The sequence below is a fragment of the Syngnathus floridae genome, chromosome 1, assembly GCF_059516105.1.
Source record: "Syngnathus floridae isolate MCC-2025c chromosome 1, RoL_Sflo_1.0, whole genome shotgun sequence".
NCBI lineage: Eukaryota > Metazoa > Chordata > Actinopteri > Syngnathiformes > Syngnathidae > Syngnathus > Syngnathus floridae.
The window spans coordinates 4,047,519-4,072,721 of NC_142413.1; the positions used below are offsets into that span (position 1 = coordinate 4,047,519).

At 45.5% G+C, this 25,203-nt stretch overlaps 1 protein-coding gene across 11 annotated transcripts in view; it reads right to left on the reverse strand.

The window, feature by feature from the left end:
* Positions 1-616: 616 nt before the first annotated feature.
* Positions 617-25,203, reverse strand: part of ppargc1a (peroxisome proliferator-activated receptor gamma, coactivator 1 alpha) — a 146,521-nt gene continuing 121,934 nt past the window's right edge. For 4 of the 11 annotated variants that reach the window (XM_088372478.1, XM_088372466.1, XM_088372497.1 and 1 more), the window contains 11 exons: positions 17,334-17,528; positions 16,485-16,610; positions 13,941-15,096; positions 13,092-13,137; positions 12,800-12,873; positions 9,788-10,910; positions 8,560-8,643; positions 7,727-7,847; positions 5,853-5,974; positions 5,253-5,404; positions 617-3,129 (listed from right to left, as the gene is read on the reverse strand). In XM_088372478.1, coding sequence (XP_088228604.1) covers positions 3,026-3,129; positions 5,253-5,404; positions 5,853-5,974; positions 7,727-7,847; positions 8,560-8,643; positions 9,788-10,910; positions 12,800-12,873; positions 13,092-13,137; positions 13,941-15,096; positions 16,485-16,610; positions 17,334-17,528 — 3,303 coding nt within the window. In that variant the 3' untranslated portion in view covers positions 617-3,025. The remainder of the gene's footprint in view (positions 3,130-5,252; positions 5,405-5,852; positions 5,975-7,726; positions 7,848-8,559; positions 8,644-9,787; positions 10,911-12,799; positions 12,874-13,091; positions 13,138-13,940; positions 15,097-16,484; positions 16,611-17,333; positions 17,529-25,203) is intronic. The other 7 variants (XM_088372499.1, XM_088372507.1, XM_088372519.1 and 4 more) reach the window with 3 other exon arrangements.

Consider the following 25,203-nt stretch of genomic DNA (forward strand, 5'->3'; position numbering starts at 1 on the left):
TCCATGATGTGAAGTAAAAAAAAAGCTTGAAGGGAGTGGATAAAAGTGATAGAGCGAATTCCAGGAAGGGTTCCATCGCATGAAAAGGGCAAACAAGAGTGGAGACCTCCCGCTGAAATGAAAGCCCGTCGCTTCTCTTCCTCGAAGGCCAAACAGCAGTCTTAATAAGAAAATAAAAATAAACACAATCATACGCTTCCCCCGTATTTTCCCTTGAAAAGGAAGAAGGGGGCAAATAAAAAAAAAATCAATATATTTGGGGCATTTGTTTTTGTTGTTGTGCCTTCTCTGAATGACTAGCTTCAGGTTTCTATGCGGACTTTGATTTATTTTGACCTGGGGGGGGGGGTCGGGATACGGAAGAAATGTCCATTATCAACTAGCTCCCTTGTCTTAATGAAATTGTTCCCTCGAACGTTTTAATTAACTCGCAGTCTGAGTCAAGTTGTGGACACAGACCGAGGCGGCGGAAGAACCTCCCAAATGATCGGAATACCAAAGAGGGAAAGACTTTCAAGAGGCTCTCGTCAGCTTTCATTCTCAGGCAAAACACACACAGCAAAGATAATGACGACCATGGTAAAAAAAAAAAAAAAAATAATAATAATAAAATATATATAGTCACATTTTTCCCTTTATTGGCATGATGAGGCTGATGAGAATTGCACATGAAAAATGAAATTCACAAGAAAATTCCTACAATAGGTAGAACCACAAAGGCATTGGTAAGGCAACGTGGATAGGACACACACACACACACATACACACACACACGCACAAAATTCCCTCTCCACCCATAAAATCACACCCACACATATTGTCCTTCCAAAGAAAAACATGATTACCCGACAAAGCAGTGGCAAAATCCTCGGTAGGTCACAATACTAAAAATTGCTCTAATATATTGCTACTCTAGGCCATTTACAAAGCAGTTTATTACACTGATTAAAGCCGCACATCTATTAAAAACGGGACGCCATTACCCAAACCAACGTCAAGAAAACAGTGCATGGAAACATTTGGCCTACCATGAGGTAGGCGGGGTTTTTTTTTTTCTCCCATTGTCAGCACCCTCTCGTTTTTGGCCATGCACACTAGCAAACCACAAACACGACCACGTCGAACATTAAAGTCGGGAGTTTGCCACAAACGGATGTCACAAAGGTCACACGTGCATTTACCGGCGCAGAGACGTCTTAAAGGGACCGGCCGGCACGAGGGCGCTGACATCACAGCAACTGGGTAATGGGTCAAAAAAAATATAAAAATAAAAAATCACAACAATCAGCACTAAAATACAATTCTGAAAAATAATTTATTGCTTTTTATATATTTTTCCCTCTTTTTATTTAGATTATTATTACTCTTCTTGTTATTACTGCGAATAATATCAGTAGTATATGTTTTTTTCTTTTTTCAAAAGCTCTTTTTTTTAAAAAAATTTCAAGAAAGGAAATTGTAAACTTTTCGTTTGGCATTCACTTAATCGAGCGAGAACGGAGACGCAACAAAGTCTTTCAAAAATGGCGCGAAATTTCTGCAAAGAAACCCCGTTTATTGCTTTCTGTTCTACGTGAAAGGAAAAAGCGAGCGGGAAAGTGCCGCTGACGTAATGAGACTGGATGAAGCTACTGATTGTTCCGGAAAAAAGGCATAGAAGGTCGTATTATTCCCTACCTTGGAAAAATTATTGGACACCCTGTCTCGTGATTGAGCGTTAAATAAAATTAAAAAATAAATATATATATATTTTTTAAAAAAAAAGTCATGTAAAATGTAGCCCATAAATATTGCTGATTCAAAAAATAAATACATAAATATGCAATTTCCGCTGATTGAAAAGATTCCAATGCATCATCGTCTCCCTGTGTTGAATCAATGACAACCGTACAAAGCACTAAAATCAAACATACATGTATTATGTATGTGCATATACTGTATATAGACATATATATGCACATATTTACACACTGTACACACACATAAATATGTCGCATACAGTATATACACAATATCTTGTGATTGTTTTAGAAATAATCAATAAAAAAAAAAAAAATGGGGTCGGTCGTTTTTACAATCATGAAAAACGTAAAAAAGAAAATTTTACACAGTGAGGAAAAAACAGACTGAATAACTTATAAAAAAAAAAAAAGGACATTTGATCACGTGCTGCCTCAAAATGAGCAATCGGTCATTTTTTTTGCCTTTTTTTTACAATCATTATATGTCTCTAAACATCATGTCGGCGTACAATATGTTTTACAGTATCGTAATTACTATCGACATCCATCGACATTCGGAATTAAGAAAAAATTTTCCCCCCGCATTTTTGAAAAAGGCTGCGTTTTACAGTGCATAGCTGTAACAAATAAACAACTTTATTTCCCAACTTTACACGAACATAAAAAATATTCCTTTTTAGAGTTATTTGCAAATACACAACTACACTTCTCTATCAAATGTAGACAACAAGAGATACGATTCCCTCAAACGCTTGCTTTTAAAATGTAACACCGGATCCAGAGAGATTTAAAAAAGAAAAAACAGCAAGAACTCCCCCTCCCCCCCAAAAAAATAAAACCAAAATAAAATCTGGCTGAACAAGCTGCATCTTTTCACCCCCTCCAAAGAATTGTGGGTCTTGTAGTGCTTTGGGGGAGGGGGCGGGTTGTGGTTGGGGGAAATCCCTTTTCCTTTTTTTTTTTTTTAAATCCCTTCCTTCGTTTACGGTTCTACAGCCGTCAAAGCCGTGCAGCAGGTTCTGAGGGTTCACTGGCTTTCCCAAAAGTCGCTTGCTCAGCTTTTCAGCAGCTATGTTCATGTAAACTTTTGTTTTGGATAGATTCTGATGACAGGTCTATAGACTTTTTACTCTTCTTCAATACTCCACCGCATATCGAGTGTAAAACTTCACGTCGTCCAAAAAGAAAGAGACGCGAGTGAGGTATCGGGAGTCCCTCGTGGGGGTGGGTGGCGGGTCGGGGGAGGAAGGTGGGGACGACTCGGGCGTGAAGCCACGAGAGGGTTACCTTCTCAGGCTGCGCTGGGCCTCCCTCAGCAAGCTGTCAAAATCCAAGGAGTCATACTTGCTTTTGGTGGAGGCGGGGTCAAAGTCGTCCGAATGGGAGTCTGTGGAAGTGAAAGTTAGATTTAGTCTCAAGTTTACGATTAAAACCAAATTTGAGCTTCGTGGGTGAAGTTGACGAAGCAGCGTAAAGGTTTTGGAATTGTTAGCATTAAGCTAGGAGACCCACGAGTGAGACATTCACCAGGAACGTGTACTTTTTAAAGGAGGGAACGAAGTTGACATATTTCTGGATTCAAAAGGATGAAAGAGAGTCGCTTGCAGCTTGATGTCACTTTTTGGTGGAAAGTAAAGAGACAGGACTTGTCTTTGTCTCCTCCACTCGTCATTTTTTTACCTCATATCTACACCTTAAATTCCCGAGGATATCTCAGAGAGTCTGCAAAAAATAAAATTACACATTTAAAAAAGTCTTGGGGAAACGCTTATGAAGATTCATTCTATATTCCTTACAGGGGAAGGATGGAACTGAAAATAAATCCTGGAAAAATTGGAAATTACCCAAAAATCAAACATCTGGCCTGGCACCACGCATATTTCAAAGGGGGCGGGGCTACGCTAGCTCTGCCTTTGACCAGTAATACGATCTCAATAACAATTTATAGTATCATATCGTACAATTTTCAAAGAAATAAAATGCTCAAAGCAATTAAAATCATCCAACGTAAAGTGTACATAAAAAAAATAAGAAAACAATATTGTGCTTCCATTTGAGACACATCATCCTGGTTCCATTTGAGTGTTTGCAGCGTGCGAGCGTATTTCCAAATTCCTTCGACGGTATCGGCAAGACCAACAAACCCCCTCCTCCGAAAATCCCGATTTTGAGATTGGGTGTGTTTCAAAAAAGTGGCTATTTTTATACTGACGCCTCCACTCTCTCATGTGTCCTATTTTTCCCGATGGAGCAGATAATACGCAGGCTCTATCTTATCTCTGGCAACAGACAGCTCCAACAAATGGGGGGCCCCAAAGGGACCCGGCGGCACACGCTGAGAAATGGCACTGACCATGGCAGCGAGAGGAGATACCAGGCGTGATCTACGCTAATGCGATGGCCGACGGCTGCGTTTGTGTCCCGCTGCGCACCTTGAGGGATGAAAAATAACCCCGGCGCTCTACTTTAAACTAATGGACAGTGTTCTGTGAAAACAAGCGCACACACACAATGACACAAATAGGCTTGCCGACAACACTTATTAGGCTAACCTCTCCTGTTTAACGTTGATTCATCTTAAGAACCTCACATGGGCTTGACACGATGGACCCCATTAATGGCAACTTCCAATATTAGAAATGCACCAAAGAGTTTGTGTGAAACTCTCGAGTACTGTGGGAAACTGTTAAGTATAAATCAAAATTAGGGATGTGCGATATCACATTTTTTCAACACCAATACACCACTTGTACGTTCCAGGCCGTAAGTATCAGTCGCTGGTATCGGCATCATTCCGGACTACTCGATACCTTGGAATGAAGCAGGTATCGGTACTCGCCTAATCGTAATGAAAATCCAAATCCAAAACCAAATTTTACCCCAAAATGCCTTGCTAAATCCACTGGCTTCAAATTTCACAAACCTACCATGAAAATTCACACAAAAATGTCACTGGCTTGAAATTTCCATCAAAATTTTTGACTAAGCCTAAAAAAAAAAAAAAAGCACAAGCTGAAATTCACATATGACTCCCTTGGAGAAAAAAAACATCGAAATTGACACATCCAGAAAATACATTGACTTGAAATGTCCCAAACGCAATGCTAAAAATAAAAAAATTGACTCTAACTTGACATGATGGCTCTCCTCGCCTGTTGTCCCGCCGCCATTGTTTTCCTGCCGACAAGCTTCCCACATCAGCTGCTTCCTGCAGCCAACTATGTTCACCAACTGACCTCTGAACTCAAACTGACCCTTTTGAGCAGCGAATGCCCAGCGGACGTGTTGAGGGCGATGGAAGAATTGTTTCCGGCGGAGATGAGTCTCCTTTTATCTACATCGCCTTTTTGTTTTGCCGTATTAAACATCTACACTGCCCCCTTCCTTTTTTCCCTGACAGTCCTCGCAGCCATGTAAACATACAAGGCTGTCTCGAGGGGCTTGAGATTGGAAATGATGTGTGTGTGTGTGTGTGTGTGTATGCAGACAACAACAAAGCTACGCACTTACCCAAGTCTGTGTAATGTGATTTGCAGAATTGCTTTTGTCCGCCGAAGCACAGCTCGAAGCGCGGCTCGTCGGCCCGCCGCAAGGTGTGTCCGTTGTCGAGGGCGGCGAGGGCGTCGCACGTGTAGCGGTATGTGATGAAGCCAAAATTGTCCCTGGTTGTTCAAGGACACACAAAGAATGCATCACGGTGACACAACGGATGCGTTATTTAAATGAAATCGATGAAAGTGGCTGGTCGGGTCAAAAGCAGTGCTAACAAAAAAAAAATAAGGCTAATTATATTTCACATATGGCGGTAAATGATCCAATTTCACTTAATTGGTCTGAAAAGGTTGGCAAAACTGCTGCAAACTCAAGTAAACAAGTGTGGAACAGCAAATTAAAAATAATAATAAATTATTGACATTCATGGCGGCAATGCTAATAGTTAGCATAACAAAGCAAGCTTACTTGTTTACTCCAAAAACACTATGCTGACTTAATTAGTTCTTTCAACTCAAAGTTTCTTGCGTTGACATTTTGAGTTCACTCAACTTTTGAAGAGAAAAAAAAAAAAGCTAAATGTGTTGATTTATGGCCGCACGCTAGCTGAGAACTTACCCATCATCCCTCAAGTTGACCGCACATTCTTCAATCTCGCCAAAGACTTCAAAGCGCCGCTTCAACTCGGTCCGGGTGCAGTCGGACCTCAGTCGTCCCACGTACAGCGCCCGTCTCTCCCCCTAACAAGAAAGACAGAGCAACAAGGCGAGAGATGAACCGGGGTGCCTGGTCTGTCCCTTTCACCCCCACCCGTGTTCTCCTAATGGACTAGCCTCCATTGACGTCTTCTCCGCTACGTTCCTTTGTGATTGGTTTGCTCCGCTTTGGCTTATCTGATGGAGCCGTATGAGGAAAGTGCCTCGGGTCTGCAGTGGCACTACAATTCCTCTTCCTCTCGGTGCAACACATCAACCGCGGGGAGACTGATTTTTATCAAATGATGCAATGTCTTCACTCCGGGACGGCTGCTTTTTCTTCGTCCAAGTCTAAAAATAAAAACTGCGCGGTGACTCAGCCTCATATCAGGAAGCATCCGCTTGATTGGGCTCGCAGGCTGACGACTTAATGGCTGATTAAGGGATTTTTTTGTTTTTAGGAAAAGGGCAACCTCGAAAGTTTGGCTTCTTTCTAGAAAGTGAAATTCAACAGAAAGCCTTTTGAACAGTTGACGGCCACATCATTTTCTGTGGCCCGTGAAGGCAAATCAAATGTAAAAATTCCCAATTGTCTTCACTTTAAAAAAAATGTCTTTTTAAAATATCCTCTTTTTTAAGATTTCCACTAGTCTGATTTGAAAATGAATTATGTGTCAGTTTGTTTTGTATCTTATACAATATATGAATCATTCATACGTTTATTCGGGTTGACAGTCTTAAAGGCCCTCCGAAGGAAACTTTGATGCGGCCCGCGACAAAAATGAACTTGACACTGGTTTACATTGAAAATAGAACTGAATCCGGTTGTATTTGTTTACATTGAGTGCCACGTCCGATGGACAAAATATGGCCAAAACACATGTATCGTCACTTTTTGACCCGTAAAGCAAAAACACCCGGATTTCCTGGCACCTCGGAGGATGTGAGGGTCAAAGCGGAATAATGAAGCCACTAACTGCGCCAGGCTGCAATTATATCTTTTGAGGACTTTAATTGCATCCGCTAATCATTTTTACACCGCGCACGCCTCGGGATACGGCGTACAAGTCGCATTATTTATTTATCCCTTCATTTACTTCACTGCGGCAAGCCGACGGAGGCCTATCGAGACGGCGAGCGGCGTCTCGAGGGTGCGTGTGACATATGGAAATCAGGTGTCACGCTCAAACTTCACCTACGCCCCGGGAGAAATCCAAATTAACTACAGATTTATATTTTGTAGCCTCTCTTTCATGCTTGGCTTGTATCCATGACGGACGAGTAAATGCTGAATTAGGGCTTTAGTTGCTGACAACTGATAAATAGGCGGAATGTTTTTTGACGGCACCCCCGAGGGCTGCCTGTGTGGGAGAGAGGCAGCCGGCCGGACGGACGGAGACGCTCTCCCGTCCGTCTCTGCCCTCTTAAACCTCGTTTGACAGCATGAGCGGTAATTGTTTGTCTCCGCGCCAGCCAAGTTTGCATTAGCGCGCCGTTTAATGCGTTCTTTATCGACGGGCAGTCGAGGCGTTGCTTTTGCCGGATTCACCCTGTCTCAAGGAGACAGTTCAGAGCGTCCATTGTCTCCAAAATCACGATTTGCCTTTCTTCTCCATCGGCCCCAACTTCCTCGGAGGAAAGCATTTTGTGTTTTGTCCTTGACTAATTGATAACCTCCCGACACAAAGACATCTAAAAATACACCCCAACGAGACATAAGTCCTCTGGGTGTCCTAAAGAAAGATCTCGCGTCAGTGTCTTTGTTTTTGCCCAAGGAGGGGACAGAAATTGACTCACGATTGCCTTTTGTCGTTGCACGTCCTTCTGCTCGGCCATTTGGAGCTCCCGCTTCTCGTAGTCCCGAAGGTACTCTTCCCTCTTCAGCCTCTCGTGCTGATACTCCTCGTAGCTGTCGTACCTAAAGGAGAACATCTGATCTTCAAATGGAATCCAAACGAGAGGAATTGACGGTACTCTATTTGCGTAAAAACCGTAGAGTTGAGTCTTTTCGGAACTCAAGGGGACCACGGTGGCTGCATCTGTCAGCAAACCTTCACATGCCATTACGTTCTAGTTTGGAAGTGCACCATCACCCCAGCTCACCGCGCTGATGAGTAACTCTCAGCCTTGTCGGATGTCATTAGGCGCATGGGTACCAAAATCAGCTGGGAGTGCCGCGTTGGTGTCACTCCACTTGCTTCCAAATTGCCCTTTTGCACAGGTGCAAAGTTGATTCTGCATCACGGTCGGGCATCATTGGGATTTGGACAGTTCCGATTCATTTTTTTCGATTCCTAATGATTCTCGATTTAAATAAGAAAGACAAAGAAAAATCTAAATTGACTATATATGGATACACAGCGCCAGAAACACTCAGCTCGTTTTGGGTCGTTTGCTACTAGGGTGGACCAAAAAAACTCGATTTTTTTTCGATTTTCAGTATCTTAACCTGGAGCATCAACTGAATGAATGTGTGGTGTATTTCAGGGAGGGGCTTCATTAATTTTGCCTGGACCCAAAGGTATCAAACCATTCCGTGGTGCTTTTACTAAAAAAAAATTGTGCACCTGTCACATTGCTAACAAACATGCTGCTAAATAACACGACAAAAAAAAAATTAAATGTCTCACCTCGGCCTGCGACTGAGAGGAGATCGCGACTGCGGGCTCTTATGACTCCTGGAACGGAAAGTGCTTGATTCATTGTTGCGACACCTGGAATGAAGGAGGATGAAGACATCTTTGAAATGACTTGAGTGTTTGAAGCATTCAAAAAAAAAAAAAAAATCAAAAAGCTTAATAATTGGAAGAACAGAAGAAACCCAGCTGGCCCAGCTAACTACCGAGCAAATTGAGATCCCCTCCTCAAGTTTTGGATGCTTCATTATTGAAGCATCGCTGAGAAACGACAGCGTGAATTATGGAAGAAGAGAATCCCGGAAAGCCGCTTTGGAAAGATGGCAAATCTCTAACTGGGAAGATGTGAAGAAAAAAACACATCAAGTGTTCTCTTCTCTCCTGTTCTGCTGTGGCCTCGTATTTTCGGGAAGCTTGTCAGACTGTGATTGAATTGCCTTGAGACTATTATTGGATAAATGCGTCAGTACGTAAGCTCCCGGCAAAGACAAAACGACGCCACGGAATTGAAGTGACTCTGTCGGCTCCGTGGAGTAAACTGACCTTTTTGGTAATCAGGTAAACAAACTGAGTCCGGCGCTGAGAGGCGCTAACTTTGTTTACTCAGACTCGGTAAGAAACCCCGAAGAAAGCTTCGACACACTGATCAAAGAGAACCATGGGAAATGAAGTTCTCACAAGCGCTGGGATGACACGAATCTTCTTTTGAAGAGGATTCGAGACGACAATCCCGCAGCCTGGATCTGACTTTCATCTCGGCGAGATGTAAAAGAGGAGGGTTCGAGTGCGCCGTAAAAACAACAGCTGCCGCTTAAAACAATAACACTCGCATCAAACGGAAAGAAACGGCACCGGGGGGAACGGGGGTGGGGGAGGGGTGTTAATATTAGAAAGACGCTCCAAACTCTTTCGAGAGATGAAAAGTGTTCAGATGATGCGATTCTGACGGAAGCTTTCGTATCACGATATTCCCTTTAGTTGATTTGGTGTTATTTTGGGGAGAACACACAAATTGATTGATCAGGTAGTTAAGTCAACCTCAATTGACCTAAATACGACGTGATATGTAAACGAGAGTGAGCTGGGAACAGAAAGTCTAGAGGGGTTGATCCAGTCTGACGCTGACTGATCGGGCTACTAAGCTGCTTTCCAAGCCCCGTTTAACTGCAGGGGTGGGGATCAGCCAAGGTTCAGACAGAGGAAGTTCCTTCGGGTGACTTACCGTCTATCAGGCGAGCTGGAGAGGGAGCGTCTCCGGTAGCCTGAGGAAGAGCTCCGAGAGCCAGAGTGGGAACGAGAGCGGGAGCGTGACCTCCCACCGGTCCAGCAGAAAGGTCCGTTGGGTGACAGAAGGAGGGAGGACGGTGGCGAGATGGAGCCCCGTGAAGGGGAGCAGCTTAACGGTGGGGAACAGGAGGGAGAACATGGGGGGCAGTCAAAGAGTAGGTCCAGAGGGGTGCCCTCCCACGGGTAGAGGAAGCGACTCTCACGGCCTTGGCCGAGCTCGAGCTCGTCGTGGAGGGACAGGAGCCCCGAATGCAGGTAGCCGGAGCCAGGCAACCTTTGGGAGTCAATCTCTTCTTCCTCAAGAGATGGAGAGGGGTCGACCTTGTTGGCTTTGCTGCCTGGCTCCCTCTCCTTCTCACCCTGACTATACAGGGCTCGCAAGGGGTGGCCAAAGTGCTTGTTGAGTTCAGCTCGGATTTCCTGGTCGCACAAGAGCTTGCGGCTCAGGGCGGATGAGGTGTCCGGTTGTGAAGGGACCTGGGAGTTCTGGGGAAGGGACTCCTTCCCGACTCCGGGGACACGAGCTTCATCTCCAGTCGTGGAGGCTAATCTTTGTCGCTTCGCTAGAGGACAAGATGATGATGAAGGTGAAGAAGGTGGAGGCGTGGCTGAATCCTTACATCCGACAGGCTGGTTCCCCACTGCGCCTGCCGCGGCGGCGGCGGCACCTGGGGCGGTTAGCTTTTCCCCCAATGAAGTCATAGCACCGTCGACCATGTTGCCGTTCTTCTTTGTGCTCGCCTGACAATAGTCATGGTCACTGACGCCGCGGGGAGGAACCCGCTTATGGTTGCTACCACTGCGAAGCTCCTCGAGTCCGCCGCCTGCCGTTTGTTGAGTGACGGCGTACGGGAGCACAGTGGACGCTCTGCTCAGCTGGGCATACAGCTCAGTCTGTTCGGGACCCTTCCGGTTGGGGCCAGGACCCAACTCAACCAGCCTTGCTCTTTTACACGCCAAGGCTGAGGAGGAACATGAAGACAACTTGGTTTTGAGCGAAACTTTAAATGGATTCTCTTGACTGGCTTTGTGTGGGGGCGTGGTAGGTGGTGTCAGACCTACGGAGATCAGGAGAGACATTAAAACGGGGATTGGAATAGAAGTCAATAAAAATCAAAACAAGCCTCAAATATAGCACATTCCCTTCATTCAACTCGCTTTATGGACGAGGACAAAGATACGTGGCTTGATTAAAATATGCACTTTGGCTATGATTAATCGTGATCTCTATTTTATTACAATCTTGACAGATTAATGTAATGCTTGATGTAACTTAATATGGTGGCGCCGTAATACGCTCAGATTGCCACCCCCCTCGGTGACCTTGGAACGATCCCTTTTGCGAGGGGAAAAAAAAAAAAAAACACCACCCGGGACATACCTAATGATAAAGCAAATGAAAAATGCCGACGTCGTGACCCTGTTTTGCGGAAAAGCCCAAAGCTAAGGTCTTCTTGTTTTACATCGAGGATGTATAACGGAATCACTAAGGGGGCAAATTGATTGTCATTCCTCTCAGATGGCCGCTGGTGGCCTCCCGTCTATTCCTCCACCCTGGTCAGATTTACAAGCAGACAGATGGCAGTTATATGGGAAGTCCTGAGATGAGCCCACTTTATAGCAGTTAATGCACTCACACAAGCAGCCGTCGCCATTACAGTCCCCCCCCCCACCGTTTGCGAGTCTTCCTCCTCTCCCTCCCGTCTGCCATCTTAGCCTACATATTCGCCTAGCATACGAGAGTCAGGCACTCCCGACACACCTCCGCTCGCCACTCTTCTTTACCTTTCTTGTAACGCACATCATCCCTCGCTCGCTCCTGAATTGCATCAAATGACGGCTATTAGCATCAAACCCGCTGTGAGGGGAGGCAGCAGAAAAGGTAAATACTGCATTCCCAATGCCTCGTCGGATTGGATTATCATGCGGTACGCGATCCTTAACTCCCTCGTGCTACCCGTTGTCCTTTTCTCATATTTGAAATACATATCTATAAATTATGCTGACACAATGAAGCACCATCTGTCCAAAACGATGCGTACGTAGGGTCATAAACTAGGCAGCCATTAGCGACGAGGGGGGGGTAAAATAAATCAGAATTAGAAATATTTGTCACTCTCAGTCAAACTTTTGAGTGATGGATGTGACACAGACACAAATCATGCCGCCGCTGGAGGGAAAATAATACAAGTTTTTTTATCGTCATCCATCACAAAGCGGTTCTGCCGTAAGCGACGCAACTCCAGCGCTGTACAAAAAGTCGCCATACGCTAGTCCGGTTAGTCATCAAGCAAGATTCACGGAAAGTTCCATCAGAGCTACCTCGCCTTGAAGGAGGAACTGCCCCCTCGCTGGTTATCAGTTACGCCACTGCAATCTTACGGTAGCGGAATGTTACTCAGAACCGAGAAGCTTTCACCTTGGCTTACTGAGATCTACATTCATCCGTCTCATTCAGCACCAGCTAATCCCGAGGTCGGAACGAGTAGGGGGGGGGCTTAGTAACCTGGAGCTTCTGTGAGCTAATAACCTCCCAGCTAATATTCAATCCCAAATTTTTGCACTGAATAGAGAAGTGGGTTGAGGAGTTTTACGGAGCGGTCGCTTCGAGAAAACAGGCCACGGGTCGATTCACGCGTGCAGTAAAACCATACGAAATATTAACCACATCAGGTTTAGAGTTTCAGCGACGGTACAAGGTGCACCACCATGCACGGTGAGCCATTTCCACAACTGGTAAATGAATACCTAAAAAGGGGGCCGATGGAATTTAACTAACAGCGCGAAGCAAAAGGACACTGACCTTGCACAGGTGGAAAAGTACAAAACTTTAGATCGGGTAGAACCGAAAGGAAACATTTGAGAATGACGCGTTGGCTAACGAAGCAACCGGTCGAGGAAGAGGAACTAATCAATAAATCCAAATCAAAAAATGAAACATTCTTACCTGGGGTTCCAGCAATCTCCACACTCAATGTGCATTCAATGGTTTTGCTCTCAAACGGTGATCCCTTGTGGTCACTGGAAGACACACACAAAAAAAAAAGAAAAGTGTTTTACTCCTCAGTTCGACAACAAGATTTGAAAAATGATCTAAAATGTGGAAATGAGTTACAAAAATGCCTCCGATTCGACTTGTGCTCTCCGTCTGTCTCTTTCTGATCTCTTTGCTAGTCTTATTTTCAATTAAATTTTTTTATTTTTTGCCTAGAAAAACGTGGAAAACTTCTCAGACTTACTTTGGAGACTCTGGGGTCAAAGGAAGTGGCAAGGTGGTTGGTTTGGCTGCAGAACACAAAGGAGCATGGGTAATTATTGATCTAGTTAGAACACTGTTGGCAGAAGAGAACAGGTCCACATTCTGCAACAATTAATATCAAATTGGCTCATTAAATGCACTACAAAAAAAAAAAAAGCACCCATCCCTGGTTAGAAGACTGCACTAGTGTTTTGTTTTTGTTTTTTTTTGTTTTTATTTCGATGACCCCATTTTAACAATTTACTCTCTAAGGACTGTTGACTGTGTGAGGCAGGATGAGATCATGGCGCGTGGGTCACGGGTATCTCCCGTACAGACACGTTGGAATGAAATCAAGACATACAGAGACGATGCCACAGACAAGACACAATGACGGTGGGTGAGCCCCTCCACGGACAAGTCATCATCACATGCACCAACAGCAGAGGAGGGAGGAAATAAAGAAAGGTAGAAAGGAGAGTCAAGGAAGCTTGTGCAGTTGCCCGAGGCTTTGGCCGACTTGTGCTCCGGCAAAAACGCGGCTTTAGTGGCTAAAGAGCAGCTTCCGGAAATTCTCAGCACACTCAGCTCAACCGGCCAACTGTTTGCCGAACGGTAGCAAGACAAGGCTCCGCCCCTTTTTCCCCACCCTCTACGTTTTGGTTTTTCACTCACTAGAAATCTGGGCGGGGGGGTAAAACGGTGTCAGTCGAGTCGATGCGCTAATGAGAGTTAGCTTCGAATTAGAATAGCGGTTAGTCGTGACGTCAAACTGGGAAGTGGTTAGAGCAGGAGAAGGAGAAGAAGGAGCAGAGATACGGCCAGTGGGGGGGGATGCAGTCATGATTACCTAACAACAGGCGGTCGTCTGGGTGCTCGCTGAGGGCCTGCCTGTGCGGCTGCCCGTGCCCGTGTATGAGGCAGGCAGGGGTGGGCTCTGCAATGCTAGTATCTGGGAAGAGGGGGCTCGGCGGGCCCTGCGAGAGCACCGCGGCGGGGCTGCCCGTGACACGGTCATCATCACAGACACCATCATCATCAGCAGCAGAAGCAGTACGATTATCATGGTCCACATCCTCCCCATAGCCTCCCTGGCTCGGTCCAAAGCCCGCCGCGTCTAGCTTAGCGGGGTTTCCCGCTCGACTCTGCTTGGGAACGTCGACGCGCTCCTTGGCTTTGCTACGCTCGGAGGTCTTCCCCGCTAATTTGCCGTCAGCGGTTAAGGGGTCGAGGAAGTGCCCTCGGTAGCGAGCGGGTCTGGGTTTGGTGGTGAGCAGCTGACTAAGTAAGGGGTGCCCCGGCTTTGCGTCCCTTTTTCTAATAGTCACTGTGATGTGCGTGCGTTGAGCGCGGTTGGCCCCGCTGCTCTTTTTTCGAGCGGCGCCTACAGCCTCTCGGCAATGCTCACAGCTGTGACTCGCCTCTCGGGGAGGGAGGGAATAAGAATGCATATACCTAATGAACCTAGCGGCGGCCAGGTGGCCCGCATCACCTGGCGGCCTTCCTTCTTCGCTGGCTTTAGGGCGAGCGCGGCCGCAGCTGTAGGTTCTGTGGCCGACAGAGATAGAGGCCCCCTCCGACTCCTCAACCCCGTCATCCTGAGCGCAACGCTGCCACTTCCCAGCCCCACTACATTCGCCTGCAGCCCGGCTCTCACCTCGCTGGTGATGCTGCTGTGCCGGCGGAGGCGGCGGTTGGGGCGGCACGGACGACTTCTTTTTGGAGGCGGCGGTGGACGAAGAACAAGTGGAGGACAGGGAGGAGAAGGAGGAGGTGGACGACGAGGACGGCGAGGAGGAAGAGGAGGAGGAAGCGCCGAGGCCCAGGCTGTTCTTGTCCCTTCCGGGGACGCCGCTCCAGCTGCCTTTGACGTCGTTGGCTTTGGTGTGGAGCAGGATGTCATCGGTGGCTGTTAAGTACTTCAGCAGCTCTGTGCAAGGCCGTCTCAGAGGGCGGTTTTGTTGGCTGGAGACCCCTCTTGATTTGCCATTCCAGGGGTTCTCCGTCTGTTCAAAAAGGGGACAATTTCCAAAATGTTAGGACCAGGTCTTATCAAATTTTGCCAGTGACATTCATTGAAATGACATACATCCGCCAACTTATTGCCATGTTGAACATGCTAGCTGTGTCAGTCTTAGGTTAGCTTAGCATTTAGCATGGCTTTTATATCTTTCCTTGTCATCTCTTTGTCAGTATGACAGAGATGTAACTTATTGGCCGCCGCGAAGACGATGATTACTGACTTAGGAGCGACTCCGAAATGTGTTTAGGTTCATTAGTAGCTAGCTGAAGCTGGTTGCTAGCTACTAGCTGCTGTAGCGTAAGTAGCAAAGAGCCACGGTTGTTGACGGGAGTTTTTTTCCTTATTGTTCTTTCTTTTAGTGGTTGTCTCAGTTGATTCTCAGTTGATGCTATTCAATGTGTTTTAAAATGCTAACTTGACCTATTTATTTCAAACAGACATGCCGCTGAGGCTGCAAGCAAGTTTTTGTTTAACAACACACGAGTTTTACCGCACAATATCCAAAATCCATTTTATGTTGAACTTCCACTGGAGCGAGTCGCACTGCTTAAGAGGCCCGGGAGCACAAAGGCGAGGTGGGTCAACTGATTCTAGTTTCCACATCTGCCTTTATAGATACCCACCTTTTCACTTCACTGGCGCGGTGGCCCATCTGAAGCTTGCTAGCAAAAAAAAAAAAATCAACCAAGCAATAACTTAAAAAAACATCTCCGGTAAATTGGGTCATTTGTAAATCCCGCTGTCTTCTTCAGAACAATGTTTATCGTCAGACGGGGCTGGAAAGAACAACTCGCTGCCTAAGTGACTCGAAGGCGACGCCGGGTGTGAAGTCATCATCTTAATTGCGCGGGCCTCCGAGCGCTCTGCTTGCACGACGCGTCCGCCGGGACCTTTTCCGTTCGCTGCGCTCCACAAATACATGACTCAAAGGCACCGCGTGAAAATGGAATCCGACACTGTGCAAACAGTGCGCGGCTCCAATATGTGTCTGATCATTTCAAAGTAAGAGCAAATGAACTCACGTAATGTGTTTGGACACAAAATGACAACCCGTACCGAGCAACTTCATCGTGAGCTCGTTCGACGTCGAACATTACCAGATATCTGGAGCCCCATCAATGTTTTTCTTCTGACGGGTCCCTCCATATCAAGGCGGGTAAGTGGCGCGGCTAATGAGAGAACGCCGCCGAAACCGTGCTTGCAAAGCCCAACAGCAATCAGCCTGTTTTCATTACCAGAACCCCCCCCCAGGCTCGAAAAGCGGTAGTCTAACATCTTCTAAAGGCGGCGACCAAAACAAGAAATTTGCAAGCACGAGAGCAGAGCGAGGAAGATTAACTAACATAAAAATGAGCGTGCGTGCGTGCGTACCTTGACGATAGCAGGTGGCGCTCGGATACGGTGGTTGCTGCTGGCTGCATGGTTCTGTGCCTTGCCACCTGTGTATTGATTATAGCTGAGCTGGGAGTTTGCGGGCGCCAGAAGGAGCTTCTTCAGCTGGACCCGAGCGACGACGAGGAAAAGAGAAGGAAGCTGAAGTTAGCACGGATTATGCAAATGGACATTTTCTTTCAATTGCCGCTGATTTTTTTTTTTTTTTTTACCCCTCTGAGCAGATGGGGGGCGCTGGTAAAGTGTTGAAAATAAGTACGTGACATGTTTGTATTCTCTGAGGGGACTGAACAAACACACTGGAAAGCTCATTAGGAAAGTTAAATGAAGTATAAGTTAACATTTTAGCCCTGAAAGCCAAGAGAATTGCCTGTGTGTAAAAATAGCCACACAATGCTAAGAGGGCCGCTTCGCTGCCAAAAGAGACGACTTTGGCAAAAAGACTGAGGTGGTGGTGAAGAGGGGAAGGGGGGGGGGGCACGGATTAGCCGAGACCTACCGGGAATAGAAGAGATGAATTTCCCTTTGCCGTTTCTTTCATTCAATGCCCACTCCATTTCCGGCCACACCATTGTTGCTCGTATTTGAATGGAATTAGCACTTAGCAGCCATTATGATTTGCGTTAGCTCATTTGTTCATTTAACTTGATTGGCCAAATTTAAATACGAGGGCTGGTAGTGTGAAGACGCAAATAGAGGGCAGGGAACGGTCACATCATCAAACCGACTTGAAGCCCGACGGAAACAATACGAGAGTCACATTGGGATCCCCGGCCAGCTCTGGCTACAAATGTTTCGAAGCGGCCAGGACAAATAGGGAGGCTTTACCAGGGAAGGCTCCTCGGGCTCCGGGGTGCGAGGCGAGCCGTCGGGGGAGGAGGGACAGCTCTGGTCACTGGCATTGGTCACGTCCCCATCTGCCAGAGCCTCAAACGAAGGCAGACCGTCCTCATCCACCGGGATGCTATCCAGGGTCTCTGTAAGCACTGCCAGCAAGTTGGCCTCATTTTCTTCATCTATCTTCTTAGCAGGCGGGAAAAGAAATAAAAAAGGGGAGGGGGGGAGCAGAAGACAGACAGAAACACAGAGAGAAAGGAAAAATAGGACATTTTAGTCTGGAAGTTGTAAATCTTTTCCTCCTAGGAAAGTAAGAGTGGTGGGCGGCTGCATGCAGACTTTTATTGTTAATACTGTTCTTTTTTTTTCTCCTCTTCGGAAGCTGGCTCTATTCTGGCAAACAAAATTCTCTCCCCTTTGCAGAGTGAGTTGAGCCTGTCACTCATATTTTAAATACGCAGCTTTACTGGACCAAAATAATATCTACTCTGAGAAAGCCATTACCAAGGCTGACAAGTAGTAAGTATCTGGGGAAGGCAGCAATGTTTGGGGGCGGGGTTTGTTCAATCTATCGCCAATTTTCAGATGTGGAGAATTACTGTCCGCTTATGCAGAAATAAACATGCTATGTTTTAAAAAAGAAGTTGACAGGACAAAGGATGCTAAGGCATCAAGTTTCCGTCAAATAATATATATATTTTTTTTGGGCACATTATAATAACAATAATAATAAGAAAAATAAAAAATAAAAAATAATATAATAAAACTACAATAATAATAATAATGATAATAATAATAATACAAAATAACTAAAATATCTGAATAATAATAATAATAATACAAAAATTATTACAAATATTTGAAATATCTTTCAACTTTCAATCAAATGGGAGTTTACGGCCAACAAAATGGAAGTGCTGTTTGCATCCAAACATCCATTTGCAGATAAATAAGTGTTATTATGCTTCCCTTGACAAAATGTCACCGGCCGCCACCGGTTATTTTCATGCCCAGCTTCAAATTAATTTTCATTTCCAGATGACACAGACATCTTAGATGTTCAGTTAGCTCGCTAACAGTGAGGAAAATGTTAATCGGATGCTCAGCGAGTCGATCGTCTCTCTAACAACATGAGCACTCTGTCATTATTAGAAAATGATGAAGGGGACATATTTCACCGAGATAACGCGACGTCGACCGGGGCCGTGCCACACCGGCAAGCAAAATGCCTCGCAGGAAATTGCTCTGTATGAGGTGTCACGCTGTTTAATTACTTGTAAGGAGCTTTAAATCCACCGCGTTGGAACGGTGTGCAACCCCTTTTTTTGGTGCTCTTCAAACGACAAAACACCTCAGCCCAAACTCACGCGAAAGATTAAAAGTCGGATTATTCTCGCTGATCATCTTTTAATGAGCCACCTGTTTTGGTTTGACACTCGGAAAGCCAAGCCACGTAGAGAAAATGTTCCGGAAGCCAGATGATTCCTTGCTTTTTTAAATACCAAACAACAAAAAGAGGCTTAAAAATGATCCAGTCACGTAATGAGTAACTGAAAATGTTTGACTGGGATATTTGATAGTATCAGGAGACCAATAAACAACCTGTTTTTCTAATAATTGACATTCGTCAGTGTTCGCACCAAGAATCTCAATTAAGACCAAATCCAATCATCAACCAATAACCAACCGAGGGTCACATGAAGAATAAGTCACATGCTTGAGTGGTCCAGCCACCAACAGATTTGTAATGATTGCTATGCCCCCCAGACAATGTTTAAAAAAGGAAATCATGTGATTGGCTCTTTAATGATTACCATGCAGACATGGATTGTACTTTTACAGGACCGAGTCAAAGTCAAACGTGGTAGACAACCTCCCAAAATTTCATTTCAGAGTCCAAGGTAGCATCCTAAAAAAAAATGCTTCGACACGTCCGGCGGATGCGTACAGTCTGCCGGCTAACCCGGTTGCAGTCCACTTATATTGATTACCACCGAGCAGAGTAAATATCGAGGGCAGGAGGAACAAAGAAAGGAAAAAAATAAATAAATAAACGTCTCGGTGGAAGCCCATCTCGCTTAATGGACCTCGCCGAATTAAAGAGATCTTAACAATCCCGGGCTAATTGTGGGATCACAATATATTAACCCCGCCGCAATTCTAAAGGGTGCCATTCTGTGGCTGTTTTATTCCAAATGCTTCAATTAGCCATAAAACATGCTGGCAAGTGCTTGGCAGAGTTTCCTCGTCCCCTCCCCTTCCCTTCTTTGCCCCACGTCGGTGCAAAGAAAGCCGCTTGTTCATTATTAGGTGAGGTCCTTTTGTTATCAGGTAGGGCTGTCTTTGAGATTGTCCTTGCCATTAACTATTTTATTGAGTTCCAGACCAAGGCATTGTGTTCCGGGAGATACTATTCACCAGGCTGATAACAGAGAAAGGGAAAAAGGTGAAAGGAGTCGCTTTAAACAAACACTCGCTTCTCAACGGCGGGGCCAAATAGTCAAATTAAATCGGTTAATTGCTTCTTGAGCATTGCAAAGGCTAGAATAATTAAAAAATATATATAAACAGTTTTTTTTTGGGGAAGCGAGACAATGCTTCATTTGCATGTGGTGAAAGGAAGCAAAAAGATGAAGTTCCACCAAAACATCTGCGACAAAGTGGGTCATCTATAGTTAAAGTTTCATTTATCTCGCTTTTGCACCATGACAGTTTAATTGCATTGCTTCATCTAAATCTTTCCCCGCACGGTCACATTTCAGACAAATGGTGTCAGCGTTCAACTTTTTTTTTTTTTTTTTTGAAAGAAGCTAAACAAATAACGGTGACTGAATCAAGGTGAGTCCACTGGACGCACATATGGCCACCATGACAGAAGGTGGCGGGAAAGGGGAAGGGCACAGCGAGAGACGGATCGCCAAAGACCTCACAGAAATGGAGAGAGGGTGATTACGTCCCGTGTGCAGTCATGCAAACATACCTAAGATCCTCCCCCCCTCCCCCCCCGTGTGTGCCTGACAGAGTTCCAAACCATAAAACTAAATGTTAAACCTCCATCCGGCCCGGCGCTACGATTAGCTTTAATAAATAGCGGCCAACTGTCTCTTGTTATCATCAGACGTTACTCCCAATCCAATCATTTGATGCGGTGGTGGCGCTACCGTGACTTTGTAATAATCCATTAGTCCTGCTCGGAATTCACCGCTCGGAGTCTCCTTGTTAAAGCGGGCGAGCTATGCGGATGAGTTGACATTAGGCGGCAATGCAGGAGGGCGCGGGCTATTTATATGCCAGATGTCCGTCTCTGCTTTAGGAGGCTGTGCGGCTAATACATCAGAGAGGGAAATGCTTTGACCCGTCAATGAAGATGCGTGTGTGCCTCGAAAAGATAAATCTCCCGGGAAGCATTTGACACCGTTAGAACGCTATCAGATGAGCTGATGGGGTGCAAGAGAGGAAAAGTGAGAAGAGATATATTTGTATATTGGATATACTGGACAAGGACAGGATACGAGCGTGACCGCATCCGATTGAGATGACCACCCTGGGGATGTGAGCGGGAATGGTCTTGTTCCTGCAGATCAAACCCGTATCATGAACGGGAGCTGGCCAGCTAGACTGTCCGAAAGTCGGCAGAAACTAGATGATGATGTCAACGAACTGATGTTTTGGGCCAGAAGCGAGTTACAAGACCAGACAAAAAGGAGTTGTCCTGAATATTTGGAACAAGATTGGCTGAGCTGAGTTACAATGACAACTGACCAACCAATTATGGGCAAGGAATGAGTCACATGACTGACCGATACTGGTGATGACTTTCCCAATGGGTGAGGAACGAGTTATTGGTCGATCGATCCCTGCCGCTTCTTGCCGTGACCGCAATGGCTGATATGAATGAGTATTTGGCGGCCACACGCAGAGTCAAAAAAAGCTTTCAGACAAAACTACGGCCTTACTAAATAAAGCTCCTCCATTTTCTCCAATTCTCCACCATGACTATAAATAGTTTTATATCTCTATAAAAGTTCTTGCAAGCGCACCTCGGCATAACATTGTACCCTAATTGACATCAAAGAACAATAAATCTGAATTATTTTAATTTAATTGCTAATATTAACAAGCACACCACTGCCACCTACTGTAGTGGAGGTGCAATCACACTTCATTTCTGCACCAAACAACAAACTTTTTAAAACTACCTGAGCAGGTGACACATGCACATCGTGATGCTAACAAACGTTAAGTGCTACCGTCAACAATACCACCAGATGGCGCCAAAGCGTTTTATTAAACATGCAAATCTGTCAATTAATAAATACCAAATATGTACGGGGGTTGGTTGTCATATTTCTAAACAGAGGACACCACCTTCACGCTGCGTGTATAAGTGAGTGCCAGTGCGTGTATATGTGTGTGTGACCTTCTGAGCCCGGCCAAGCCCATCGATAGTGTTTTGTCGCAGTTACGGCGTCCTCGGAAGGACGCCCATGTGCTGTATCAAACAAATTGTGCACATCGTTGTCACAATCCGCATCGCGCAGGAAACGCTGTGTGTGTGTGTTGGCAATATCGCAGATGTATGGTAATTGAAATGGCAGAATCTTTTTTGGGGGGGAAATGCAGTCAATTTGACGCGGCGGCGAAAGAAGGTCACCGTATTCAATTTGCGCTGAATGGCGCCGTGACAGGGAAACACCTGAAAGCACACGATCTTATCAAGGCCTCACAGGCGCCGCCACTTACCCACTGGCTAAAAGCTATTTGCTGATTACCAAATAAACGTATTATCTTTTACCTTGACTTCTGTGCGCGTGTGTGAGGAAGCAGGTAGAGGCGGAGTCTTTTCTCCTGGTCGTGACTTTGCAAGCGCGCTATCTCAGCTGTCCCCGCCCCCTACCCTGCAGTTGTCGCGTACTTTCAAGTGCCATATGGGCTCGTCAAAGAGAGAGGACTTCACAAGGCTTTTGCGTCCCTCTTTACAAGTAAAGAGAACAAAGCTGGTACAAGGTTCATCTTTGTCGAACATCAATGGCACACATATGGACGGGAGCGTTGTGGGAGTGTGTTTGATGGGGCTCCTCCGCACCAAACTCACCTCCCCGACCCACATCGTTCCCGTTTGGTTTGTTACGGGGGTCAGTTTGACCTGCCGGAAGTAAAGATGCTAATTTGAAAGAACCGAGTTTACATTTAAAGCAAAAAGCCAGTTTGTCTCTGTGGAGGAGGAATTAGCATATCTGCATCACAGTTCAGCAGTTCAGGGTTTGAGTCTCGGCTGTGGACTTTGTGTGATCTCCCTGAGCTTGCGTGAGTTGTCCACAGGAATTGTGGCGACCTCCCATACTCCCAAAATGCACACCTGAGGTCAAATTGAAGAAATTTGATTGTGGGTAAACATCCACAATTACTGTCAATTTACTGTTTTGTTTTTAATTGAGGATTATCACCTTTGACTCATAATTTTAAAAAACGGAGAGTGATTAATTAGAGTTTTTTTTTTGCAGAAAAGAACCTCGGGCACAAAGTTTCATTTCTTTTAAAATCATGTCACGAAGATCCAAATCCTTTTTGAGGTCTCCTGATTGGACAGCCAACTGAGTCATTCAGCTTCCGAGAGCTTCTTGAGCTACTTGTGCAAATGCTCGGAAATAAGCCGCAATGCTAACATCAGTGTGACAAAGACCCAACAAACATTTGTTGCCTTTGTCAACTTTCTGCGTAATCTACTGATTGATGGATTCAAGATATTGACAAGCCACTTGTCTGCCCTGGTGACATCAGAGTAATGTTTCCCAAATTAAAGGCGGAATCTCGAAAGTAAGGAAGAGTATGAAATAATTCCATAGTTGCAGTCCAGTATTAAATAATACATTTGTTATCGTGTGGCATCATGGCAACGTGTGTGTGAGTCTGGGGGAGGGTTGGATTATTGGCTTAGTGTTTTGGCCAGGTTAACGTGAAACAGCCCTGAAAGGCTCTTAGCCGAGATTACCCCATTGGCTAAAAATAGCCGTCAGCGCCTGATGCACGCCGGCACCAAAAGACCACTATCTGACATGCGTGCGCTACGTTTCAATTACACACCTGTAGACGGCGGTGGCGTCGGCGGGGATGCATTTGCGGGTTTGGGATCAGCTGGGGGAGGCTGACCCCAAGCGTGCTGCAATCAGCAGCGGCGGTTTATCACTGGGACAGAGGCAAAAGGATGCTCCTTCCTTCCTTCCTTTGCTCTCGTTCCCAAACGTTCCCAGAAGGGACTATTGTTTGGGATCCGACCGACCGCCTTCCCCCTTCTCCCCGCTCGGTCTTTCCAGAAGAAACAAATTCTCCGCCTCGGGAGCCAAAGGAGGCGGGGAGTTTTGTGGCGGCGGCAAGACGCCCGGGCGCCCGTCTTCTCCACCGATCGCCCGAGCGTCGATGCGATAACAGTGGAGATGAGGAAGGGGTGGTGCCTTGTGGTGACTGTGGTAATTCATACACCCCTTTGCTGGAGCGCCCAACCGGTGTGGGCGGTGTTTTCTCAAATGTCAGCATAAATTTGCAAAATCAAAGCGCTCAGCAGGGTGCAGGAACAGGAACAATAAGCCTGCCCTGAGTGTGTGCGTTTGCGAGTGTGTTTCCACTGACAAGTGTGTGCTAATCTACTGCTGATTGTTCAAACCCTTCAATCCAATTCTGCCGTTAGGTTTGTTTCTCGGGAAGTGCAATAAGGTTGGAGGGCCAGAATGTTTGAGCATCTAAAAATGGCAGCAGTGAAAATAATCCGAATTAACATTTATTAAAACAAGCAGATTAAAAAGTTTCACACTGGAGAACAACTGCTGTTGTCTAATCATATTTCCTTAACTTCTTCATGTGCCAGTTCCATAAAAATCAAAATGATCCAAAAGTGGCAAAAAATATATAATAATTCCCAAGACACAAATTAAGTTTCCCACTAAAAAATAAAAATCTTAGTCTTGCCTTATCTTAAAATCGGGCCATTTTAACCAGAATTAAAAAAAATGCCTATTAATATTGTCAATTAAACTTGTTTCTATTTAAAGGGGGTCAAATTGACTATGACATTATTTTTAACGAGAGAAATTGGCCTAAAGCAGCTGGGCAAAGGCCATCAGAGGGCACGCGTGAGCAAGAGCTCGGCGACGCATGATGGCATGCTCGCAGAATGTCCATGCACACTATCTTCGTAAGACTCTAAAGCCTTGGCATTTCATTTTACTAGCTGCAAAGCCCACAACCTTTTACTTGCAATCCTTGGGCTTTGATTCAGGTTGGCACCAGCCCAAACCTTCTCCTTCTCTACCCATCTGTCCTCATGTCTGTCTGGCCTCCGACGTGGACAAATGCGCTCGGACGTTTGGCGATGACACGAACGGGCGCGGGCGCACGGACCACCAGGCAACTGTGCGAGTGACTCACGAGAAAATGGAACCAATGAAATATTTTTGTAGTTTGAATCACTACTCTGTATTGAATATAAAACATCTTGTGTTGCCTGTACGGCAGTTTCCACCTGTTGACACCACACGACGACAGTTTAGTTTTTGGGATGATTTGTATTCGTCCAAGTAATAATACTCGATTAAATAATTGGCTGATTGAGGAGTCTCCATATATTATTCATCAAGGCTCTTTTTTTTTTTGCAAAGCAATTTAGCCAATCAATTAATTATTTTGAGGAGCAACTTTCTAATTTTGTGCAGCATTTTTGGGGGGGAGGGGAGCAGCTTAATCCCTTGGACCCAAAGAAGGGCTTTTATTAAACAGTAAAAATATAACTAATATCTAATGGATGAACACTATGAGTTTTACTTTTGTGAATTCACATTGTGTATAACAGCAAATTTCATTTTTCTGT